General features: G+C 38.7%; 1 protein-coding gene across 1 annotated transcript; it reads right to left on the reverse strand.

Moving 5' to 3' along the window:
* Positions 1-214: 214 nt before the first annotated feature.
* LOC107469833 (tobamovirus multiplication protein 1-like) lies at positions 215-1,362 on the reverse strand. Its single transcript, XM_052255504.1, has 4 exons — positions 1,166-1,362; positions 1,016-1,087; positions 701-773; positions 215-571 (listed from the first exon to the last, which is right to left on the reverse strand). Exons 1-4 carry the CDS (start codon positions 1,331-1,333, stop codon positions 522-524), a joined length of 363 nt encoding a protein of 120 aa, XP_052111464.1. The 5' UTR covers positions 1,334-1,362; the 3' UTR covers positions 215-521.
* Positions 1,363-11,384: the final 10,022 nt, after the last annotated feature.

Consider the following 11,384-nt stretch of genomic DNA (forward strand, 5'->3'; position numbering starts at 1 on the left):
TAGTAAACAATTAATCCAAATAAACTTTTAAATATAGAAATAAAATTTATATAGAATATTAGATAACAAGAAAAATAAACTTTTAAATATAAAAACAAAATTTATACTAAATATTAGATAATAAGTTTACAAACTTATTAAAATAATAAATAATCCTCTAACATAAAGACATAAGACAAGATAAATTTTTACGGTAACCTTTTTTTTAGTCAACTTAATTCTTAACGAAAGCACTAATATATTAAACTACAAAATTTTAAAAGAATCATTATTACAAAAATTAATTATTATAATTGAAGGATCAAATTCCAACCATGAAAAACTACCATTCCATTGCAAGAAAATTGGTACAAACTAGGAACTGTTACCCTCCATGAAAATGATCCTATCAAACAGTAATTTTTTCCCTTGCTATCAACAGCTTTCTTCCACCCACACCATCCACCATTAACGATCTTTTTCAGATCATCTGTGCCTGTATAGTGTGGATCGAGTATTAAATTGAATCAAATGCAAAAGTCTCACCTTCCTCCATATATAAGGAACCCTAATGCAGCCATAAATGACACAGCTGCACAGAAGAAAAATAATCTCATAAGAGAAAAGGCCACGCATATAGCAAGATATTGTATTCTGGTGGCAAAAATGCATTCTTAATATGGGTATGAAATACAATTTGATATTTGCTTTAAAAACTAACCTGCAATGAATATATTTCCAACGAGCTCAATAACACTATTGTGATCTATCCAGAGGTACAGCCAAATACAAACCTGAATCCAAACCACGCTTTAATCATTACGATAATCGATATCATCTATCAAAGGAGAAATTTGTTTTCTTCTATTTTGCTCTGGGAGAAACTTATGCCATCCTGAAATGCTTCTTGTGGCAACTAAATACAAGTATAAAACAAATAGTAGAAATCTATAATGGGATTTTTGCAAAGCAATCAAAATTCTTAACTAGTCTAGTAGCTTGTGATTGAAGTAAAGGTAGCAGGAAAGCACAATACCTGGATGAAATAGACGGCAGCATTGATAGAGATATAAACAAGCCTGAAATTATCAGTGGACAAACTCCTTGCCTGCTCAGTGAGTCAGTTAGAATGGACTGTAAGAGTAATTGTAAAAGAGAGCGCAGAAAAGAAAAGGGGGAGGCATACCTGACGATAAATCTCAGCCCAGAAAAGGACCAGAAGTGTATAAGTAGAGAAAAACAGGATGCCAGGAAGGTCCAAGAGCACCAAAATCAACACCTTGGGATGGAGGAGGAAGACTTGGGTGTGAAATCCAAAGACGAGGGCGCGTAGAGCGTTGACGAGGAAGTTCATGAGATGGAAGATCTACTGGATGGTCCAACGATATTCGGGGATTCTCAGCTCGATTCTAATCAATTGAATCTGAAGAAATCAAAGATGGTGAGGGAATTGATTTCGAAATAGTAATCCACTCCCAAGAGTGTATATGCAAGTACACCACCACCTGCATTTAGATGCTAGAGGGTTAAGAGCAACTCATTCTGAAAATAACACAGAGCAAAAGACAAATCATTGAAGCGAATATGCAACTGAAAAATCATGTTCCTTCAGCTTGTCCCCTGAGAAATCACAGATAAATCATGTTTCTGCTCAGTCTATTTCCACAACAATATTGTCCAGTTCCACTATCATAGGGAAACATAATCATTATGTGATTTTATTAGCATGACAAAGTATGAACATGAGGCTTTGGTACCTAAACCAAAAGCACTACTCCCTAAAGTTAAGAGTACTATGGGATTTATGACTTGGCCAAGTGGCTTTCTTCTTGGATTTCTTGTATGTAATTCAAATTCTAAACCTACAAATTCTGATGAGTCTGAAGATGATGGGAATGAGAGAGATGAGTTTAATGAGTCAACTATCAAATTCTCAAATGTCAAGAAAGTTTGCACAGATTATTATGTTATAGGTATAAGCTTCACATTATTCTGCCCTATATACAAATGAATTAATAGACTAATAATTAAGAACATAAGCATATACACATTTAATAAAACCAAATTATCTTTGTCTGATAATTTAAAGCCAGTTACTCAGTAATTACAAATGGAGTGTATTTGGATATGTCATTGTAATAAAGGCCAACATGAAAAAGAAGACATGTAACTTCAAAACCATTGGGGAGCAGAAAGATGGAAATTACCGAATCATTAAAACCATCCTGAAGATAATGAAAGTATTCATAGCAACCTTGAACAAGAGAAACACTTCCCCCAGAAACTGCATAAACCATAACATTTTCAGATAAATCAGAGAAAAATTACATTGAGACACAGAGCAAAATAGCACTTACCCCCACTGTTTGGAATCCCAATGTGTACATCCCTGAGTAAAGTTGAACCTAATATTACGAAAAGAATATTAAATAACTGAAGGCATAAATAAAACAGAGGAAATTATAGGAGTTATTACTAAAAAATAAATAATGGAAATGCAGATGCAATCATAATTCTCAGTACCTATAAAGCATTAAAAAATAAATGAATAAATTAAATCTACTTATTACCCTTTTATTGAGAGCCAAGACCACCATTTTTCAATTTTGAAAAATCCAAGGCGTTAGCGATTCTCAGAAGGGGTCGATCAAAAGGTAATTCCAACCTTGTGTGTAAGGATCTCCTAACTTCAACTGCAGAGAGCCTTGTGATAGTATTTAAAGTTGTGGTAGTATTTTCTAGTATATATATATATATATATATGATCATATCTAGTTCCCATGTAATATGATCATATGCAAGACCAGACCACTTTACAAGCCATTCAAAATAGCCAACTGAATAATTGTTATCATGCCCATCTAAATGTTCTTTATTTTGCTTTAGTAACACAATTGCTCTTTTTAGCAACAAGCGGTGAGGTATACTCCATTCTTTTTTCCACTTGATAACCTATCATTGTAGCATACAAGAAATTTATTAAGGATAGTTCCAAAGCAAGTATAAAAAATGATCATTGCTATTCGTTTCTAAGAAAATATAAAGTAACTCAACCTGGCGCTTCCTCTTAAATGCTGACAAAACTTTTGGCCCCTCTTCAAGCATTTGTGTTTCTGGAATCCAGCGGTTGTAAGCATGAGCAAGGCCCAAATACTTGACAAAGTACTCCTTTTTCGTCACTACCAACAGGTACTTAATCATTATCATCAATGAATAAACTGACTATAATATATTTGAAATGTGAAACAAAGGTAAGTGAAATATAATAGGAAATATTGGGGAAAAGAAACACCACAAATTATGATTGACCATACCATTGTTTTTTGAAATGCCTTCTCTAAAATCCAAGATGGACTCCACCCCTTCAGAAATGGAGTACGCACCAAGATCTAGCTTTTTCTTAACACACCATGCACAATTCAGAAAGCCCACATGGTAGTAATTGAGAGGAGGATTCAAAATACATGGTAATGTAAAAACAATAAATTAATTGAGGTTAATTTCAAAATACAACCCCAACAGAACATGCAAAGCAAAATTAACACCAATCAAAACGAACACTTAGAGATTAGAAGAAACAAAAACTTGATAAAACTAACCACTCGTATTCTTGAGAGGATAATATACTGGCAACTTGATCGGAAACTCACAACGAATCAAGCAACCATTCTCCCACACATTTCTCCGAATGTTCTTCTTCAACAACTGAATCAACCTTTTCGAGGCTATTCGATTTTCCACTCTCCGACACTAAAAATTTCAGCTCGCCAGAACCGGCGGCGACTGCTCCGATCACTGGTCGATTATCCCCTTCCTCTTCACCGTATAGAAGCTTCCTCAGTCTACGAGCAGCATGAACTGCTGCTTGAGCATCGGTGCCAGCTCCGTAAGCAAGCGCTCCAATTACTTCAAAGCCTTTAGGAATCAATGTCCGAAGCACCTCTGTTTACAAATTTCAAAATGCGAGACAAAGAAAAAGTTGAAGTGAATTTAAGATTTGAAATTTATAGAGAGAGAGAAGGAAAACCTGATTATTTGTGGAGATCATCGGAGGAGAGGCGGAGGAGGAGGGAGAGATCATCCTGATTCGACGGCGGAGCAGAGCGACGACGGAGCGGCGGCGATGGAGAAGGAGGATGATGACAAGTCATCTTATGCTAGTTTCACAAGTAGTTTTCATCTGTTTCATTAGGTTTTATACATTTTCTTGCACAATAAGTAAGTGATTGGAGTGAAATTTCATGTTTATCTTGATTTAATCAAACATCATTAATTTTATACAAAATCATGAGATTTAAGCAAGAATAAAATAATTATTATAAACGATGCAATTTCTTATGATTTTGGTGAGACTTTGATTTCTTGTTTGATTGATTTTAGGTGACAAAATGGAGAGGAAGAGATGCATTCCATGGCAACGCTATGTTCAATTAAGGAATGCTACGCTCAGTAGCGACGCGTACGCGCACAGGGCGCCTACGCGTCAACAATGACTTTTGAAGATCCACGCGCACGCACGCATAATGCGTACTCGTGGATGTGCTTGGCGCTCATTTATAAAGAGAGCGCTACATTAAATTAGTGAACATTTTCGGGCATTTTAAGGTTAGGATTGGAAGTTTTGCACCCGACGCGCATGCGCGCATGGCGCGCACGCGTCGATGGAGCACCGAGATGAAGCACGCGCAGGCACAAAGGACACACATGCATGGGAGCGTTCATGGCGCGAATGTAGCGCTCATTTAACGAACGCTATCAAGGACGCGTGAGCACACAAGATGTGGACGCGTCAATATGCTAAGATGACAGGGGATGCGCACGCGCAGAAGACGTGTACGCGTGAGTAAGTGAACACTGCGTTCAATTTGCCAACGCTACATTCTCCTAGAAGTAGCAACCCAGCACCATCTCTGACCCACTCCATGATAAGGCCAAAAAGCCCATTCCAAGTACTAGAGGATTAGATTAGAAAGTTTATAAATAGGAGAAGATTTGATTTCATTGGGGTTCGGCCTGGAGATTTTCTTTTCATCTCTTTTTAGTCTCTCTTTAGAATTTTTAGATCGAAGTTCTGTTTTATTTTGTTCTTCATTTTCTGGATGATTTTCTTTTATGTTTTTGTCTTACTTGAGCTATGATGAACTAACTCCGCCCATGTTACACTTGCGGTACATAGTCGGTTCCAAGCCTGGATAAAGGAGGAAGGTTGTGTTAGGTCTTCGGCAACCAACATAAAAATATAGCCGAACCCCCTATGACATGAATCAAAGACATTATTGCGCTAAAGCTAGGTCGTTGCCCAGAAGCAACGCGCTGTATGGCTCAAGTACGGTGTCAAAGCAATAGCCGCTGCATCGGTGCCCGGATGTAGTGTTAAATAAGCAAGGGTTCTTGCGTTTTCGTGAACAGATGAGGGTAAATAAGCTAGTTTACAAAGTAAAACCTAAAGGTCGAAGTGATAGAAGGTTGAGATTTGGGACATGGAACATAGGCACTCTAACAGGAAAGTCCATGGAGGTGGTGGACACCATGACAAGGAGGAAGATTAACATTATGTGCCTACAAGAAACGAAATGGGTTGGTGCAAAGGCTAGGGAGTTGGATACTTCTGGTTTCAAACTTTGGTATATAGGAAAGGTGAAGAATAGGAATGGGGTTGGAATAATTATGGATAAGCAGTGGAAGAAGGACATAGTGGATGTCAAGAGGGTGGGAGATTGGATCATCTCTATCAAACTTGTGGTGGAGGGAGGTGTTTTCCATGTGATTAGCGCTTATGCACCGCAAGTGGGTTCGGACGAACAACACAAGATAAGGTTTTGGGAGGATCTAGATAGTTTGGTTCAAGGCATACCTTTGGGAGATAAGATTTTCTTAGGAGGAGATTTAAATGGCCATGTTGGGAGAGAAGTGACTGGATATGGGAGTATTCACGGAGGCCATGGTTTCGGGGTGATCAATGCCGAGGGTAAAACTATTTTGGACTTTTCCTCAACCTTTGATCTTCTCATCGCAAATACATGTTTTAAAAAGAGAGACGAACATCTTATAACCTATAAGAGTGGCATGACAAGCTCTCAAATCGACTTCTTCTTGTTGAGAAGAGTCGACCGGAAATTTTGCATTAACTGTAAAATTATCCCAGGAGAGAGTTTGACAACACAACATAGGGTGCTCGTCATGGATTTTCGCGTTGAGCAAAAGTTGAGGAAAAGACATCATATGAAGAACCCAAGGACGAGGTGGTGGCAGATGAAAGGTGAGGAACAAAGAAGCTTCCTAAGACGGGTAGGAGAAGAGGCAAAGTAGGATGGGAATGGAAGCGCAGAAGAAATGTGGAGGGAGATGGCAGAAGTTATTAGAAGAACAGCAAAAGAAAGTTTTGGTGAATCTAAAGGAATAGGACCAAGAAACAAGGAGTCCTGGTGGTGAAATGCGAGTATACAAGAAAAGATAAAGATAAAAAGGGAATGCTTTAAAGAGTGGTCTTTATGCCGCAATGCAGATAATTGGGAAAAATATAAGGCGGCTAAGAAAGAGACAAAAGTGGCTGTAAGTGAAGCAAGAACAAGAGCATATGAGGGTCTCTACCAGTCTTTGGGCACGAAAAAAGGAAAAAAAAGGTATATATAGAATCACAAAGACCGGGAAAGAAGAACGAGAGATTTGGATCAGGTTAAGTGCATAAAGGATAAGGATGGATAGGTGTTGGCTCAAGAGGAGAAGATTAATGAAAGGTGAAAGAGCTACTTCTACGAGTTATTTAATGAGGGACAGAAGACTCTTTCGAGCCTTGGTCAATTATGCGCAAGGGAAGAAGATCAAAACTTTGACTACTATCGAATGATTCGAGACTTCGAGGTAAAAGAGGTTCTAAAGCAGATGAAAAATGGCAGGGCAGTAGGACCTGATAATATCCCGATTGAGGTTTGGAAGGGTCTTAGAGAAAAAGGCATCAACTGGTTAACCAAGCTTTTTAATGAGATTTTAAGGTCAAAGAAGATGCCTGATGAGTGGAGAAAGAGCACCTTGTACCTTTCTACAAGAATAAAGGGGATATACAAAGTTGCGGAAACTATAGAGGGATTAAGCTTATGAGTCATACTATGAAGTTATGGGAAAGGGTGATAGAATGGAGGTTGAGAAAAGAGACACAAGTAACAGAGAACCTATTTGGATTTATGCCAGGAAGATATACCACTGAAGCGATATACCTATTAAGAAGGATGATGGAGAGCTATCGTAGTAATAAAAGGGATCTACATATGGTGTTTATTGATTTGGAAAAAGTGTATGATAGGGTACCAAGGGAGGTCTTATGGAAGGTTTTAGAAAAGAGGAGAGTAAGGATCACATATATTCGGGCAATTAAAGACATGTATGATGGGGCCACAACTAGTGTGAAGACTTAAGGTGGTGTGACAGAGGAATTCCCTATTGGTATAGGATTACACCAGGGATCATCCTTAAGTCCATACCTTTTCACATTAGTTTTGGAAGTACTCACAGAGCACATCCAAAAGCCTGTGCCATGGTGCATGCTTTTTTTCGATGATATCGTCCTTATGGGAGAGTCAAGGGAAGACCTAAATAAGAAGTTGGAGTTATGGAGAGAAGCTTTAGAAGGGTATGGTCTGTGCATAAGCCGTAGCAAGACGGAATATATGGAATGTAAGTTCAGTCTGAGAAGGGAAAACCCCAATATAGAGGTGAAGATTGGAGAAAATATCCTACGAAAAGTTAAAAGTTTTAAGTATCTTGGGTGCATCATACAGGATAATGAAGAGATTGAACAGGATGTAAATCATAGGATCCAAGCAGGTTGGTCAAAATGGCGGAGTGCATCTGGCTTTATATGCGACAAAAAAGTGCCTTTAAAACTTAAAGGTAAATTCTATCGCACCGCTATAAGACCGGCTATGCTGTATGGTACGGAGTGTTGGGCGGCTAAAGGGGAGCACGAACATAAGCTGAGTGTGGTAGAGATGTGAAAATGTTGAGATGGATGAGTGATCATACGCGATTGGATAAAATAAAGAATGAAGATATAAGGGAGAGAGTTGGAGTAGCACCCATTGTGGAAAAGATGGTTGAATCGCGTCTCAAGTGGTTTGGACATGTGAGAAGAAGACCAATAGAACATCCAGTCAGGAGGGTGGATGAGATGGAAGATGGACAAAGGGCGAAAGGCAGAGGAAGACCTAAGAAGACCATCCATGAGGTGGTCAAACAAGATCTACATGTAAACGGTCTCTCTGTAGACATGATACATGACAGACCACAATGGCGTCGTTTGTTTCATGTAGCCGACCCCACTTAGTGGGACAAGGCTTTGTTGTTGTTTGTTTGTTTGAGCTCTGATGAACTAAACCCTAAATTCATTAGGGGGAGGAGCTCTACTGTAATTCCAATGAATCAATGAAATTCTTCTTCTTCTAAATTCATTTCTGTAGCAATTGGGTATCTTCTGCTTTGTTTGTGAATTATTCACTCTGAAAGGGGGTTTAATTCAGTGAATGTGGGTGTGAGCCTCGGAAAGGGAATCACCTTCATTTGAACTGAAGCTCTGTCCAACACAATTCTCATTATCAACACTATTTGGGAGGAATTGAGATTTTGAGAATTTGTGTGGCTTATGGATAAAAGAATGTGCTTTAACTCTTCTTACCACAATTAGATCAAGGAATTGGCAAGATTGATTGTGATTAGAGAGATTGGGTTGCCAAGAAATTGGGATCCAATTAATTTCAATCCGCCATAGATCTACTTAAATGATTAAGAAAGGAGTTGAGACTAATTGATTCAGGCAGGATTACAGTACCTCCAATTCCAGATGAACCACTTTCTCTGAATTTCCATTTAGATTTCTCTGCAATCTATAGTCTCTAGTTCAGTTCTAATTTCCCATACCCAAATCCCTTTATTGTTCATGCAATTTAAATTCTCTGCCAATTTAAATTCTGTAATTTAATTTCCTTGCACTTTATAATTCCGCATTTACTTTTCTTGCAATTTAAGCTTCAGCTCTTTTACTTGCTTACACTTTAAGTTACAGTCTATTTAATTTTCTGCTATTTACTTTCATGCCAATTTACCTTCAGCATTTCCAATTTCTTTCAATTTACTTTCGGTTAAGTCGATTCCACTCAATTCTTCAATATTCGCTTAACTAAATTCATCACCTAACTAAAGTTGCTTGATCCAATCAATCCTCGTGGGATCGACCTCACTCTTGTGAGTTTACTACTTGATGCGACCCGGTGCACTTACCGGTTAGTTTGTGCGAAAATCTATTTCCACGCCATTAAGTTTTTGGCGCCATTGCCGGGGATTGATTTAGATTGACAATAATTAAGTAGGGTGATAATCCAGATTAAGCATCTTTCTTTTATTTTTACTAAGCACACCAACTATTTAAAATTTTGTCTCTACCAATCCTAGCTGCACTCAAGCGACAGAATGCTCTTTTTGTGTTTCTTGTTGTTTTGGTTGCATGCCAGGAGGAAGAAGAGGTGATTCCACTTCTTTTGATTCTGAACTAAAAAGAACATTCTTGAGATTGAGAAGAGAAGCAAGTGGGAAGGGCGTAATTGGAGAAGAAGAATCAGAGGAAGAGAATCAAGAGATGGAGGCCAACCCCCTAACCCACCAGAAGAGCTGGCTAATAATAATGGCTAGCCTCAAAGGAGAGTTCTAGCCTCCTACACCTTCCCCAATGCAAGAAACTGTGGAATCAGTATACTCATTCTAAATGTTCATGCCAATAACTTTCAGTTGAAGCCTCAACTTATCACTTTGGTGCAGAACAACTGTTCTTATGGTGGAGGTCCCTTGGAAGACCCAAATAAACACCTCTCCATCTTTCTGAGGATATGTGACATAGTTAAGACAAATGGTGTACACCCAGACATCTATAAGTTGTTGTTGTTTCCATTTTCCTTGAGGGATAAAGCAAATCAGTGGTTAGAAGCATTTCCCAAAGAAAGCACCAACAACTGGGAGGATTTAGTGAGCAAATTTTTGGCTAAGTTCTACCCACCTCAGAGGATCATAAGATTGAAGACAGAAGTGCAAACATTCACCCAAATAGATGGAGAATCACTTTATGAGGCTTAGGAGAGATATAAAGCCTTGATTAGGAAGTGTCCACCAGAGATGTTTAATGAATGGGACAGACTTCAGAATTTCTATGAGGGATTGACTCTAAAAGCTCAAGAGGCCTTGGATTATTCTGTTGGAGGTTCAATGCAACTAATGAAGACGGCTGAGGAAGCTCAGAATATAATAGACACTGCTGGAGGTTCAGTACTTCTATGCTTATCAAAGGCAACGCCAACTAGCTCCAAAGAGAGGTGTATTAGAACTTGAAGGTGTGGATACCATCCTGGCACAAAAAAAGGTGATGCACCAACAGATTCAACAATAAATGGAGATGATGGCAAAAAGGATAGATGGTCTTCAAGTAGCTATAGTGAACACAACAAGTCAATCATCACCTGCATGGGGACAAAATGAAGAGAGCTATGAAGAGCAATGGTGCACGAAATTGTGATCATCAATAGCGCCATCAACATGGTATGCTCAATTGCAATCTCAACTCTTTATCACAATTTTGTACAACTAACCAGCAAGTGCATTGGGTCATCCAAGTAATAAACCTTATGCGAGTAAGGGTCGATCCCACAGAGATTGTTGGTATGAAGCAAGATATGGTCATCTTGTATATCTCAGTCAGGCAGATTCAATTGGTTATGGGTGATTTATGAATAAAGCATAAAATAAGGATAGAGATACTTACGTAATTCATTGGTGAGAACTTCAGATAAGCGTATGGAGATGCTTTGTCCCTTCCGTCTCTCTGCTTTCCTACTGTCTTCATCCAATCCTTCTTACTCCTTTCCATGGCAAGCTGTATGTAGGGTTTCACCATTGTCAATGGCTACCTCCCATCCTCTCAGTGAAAATGTTCAACGCGCTCTGTCACAGCACGGCTATTCAGCTGTCGGTTCTCGATCATGTCGGAATAGAATCCAGTGATTCTTTTGCGTCTGTCACTAACGCCCCACAATCGCGAGTTTGAAGCTCGTCACAGTCATTCAATCCTTGAATCCTACTCAGAATACCACAGACAAGGTTTAGACCTTCCGGATTCTCTTGAATGCCGCCATCAATTCTAGCTTATACCACGAAGATTCGTTGAAAATACATAAGAACAAGGTCTAGGCATGGCCGAATGGCAAGACTCCCAATGATTTAAGAACTAGACGTCCAAAGATGATCCTAAGATCTAAAGTGATCCAAAGATCCAAAAGATCCAAAGATGATCAAATACAATAGCAAAAGGTCCTATTTGTAGAGAACTAGTAGCTTAGGGTTTACAAAGATGAGTAAATGACATAAAAATC

This window comes from Arachis duranensis, chromosome 10 (assembly GCF_000817695.3).
Source record: "Arachis duranensis cultivar V14167 chromosome 10, aradu.V14167.gnm2.J7QH, whole genome shotgun sequence".
Classification (NCBI taxonomy): domain Eukaryota; kingdom Viridiplantae; phylum Streptophyta; class Magnoliopsida; order Fabales; family Fabaceae; genus Arachis; species Arachis duranensis.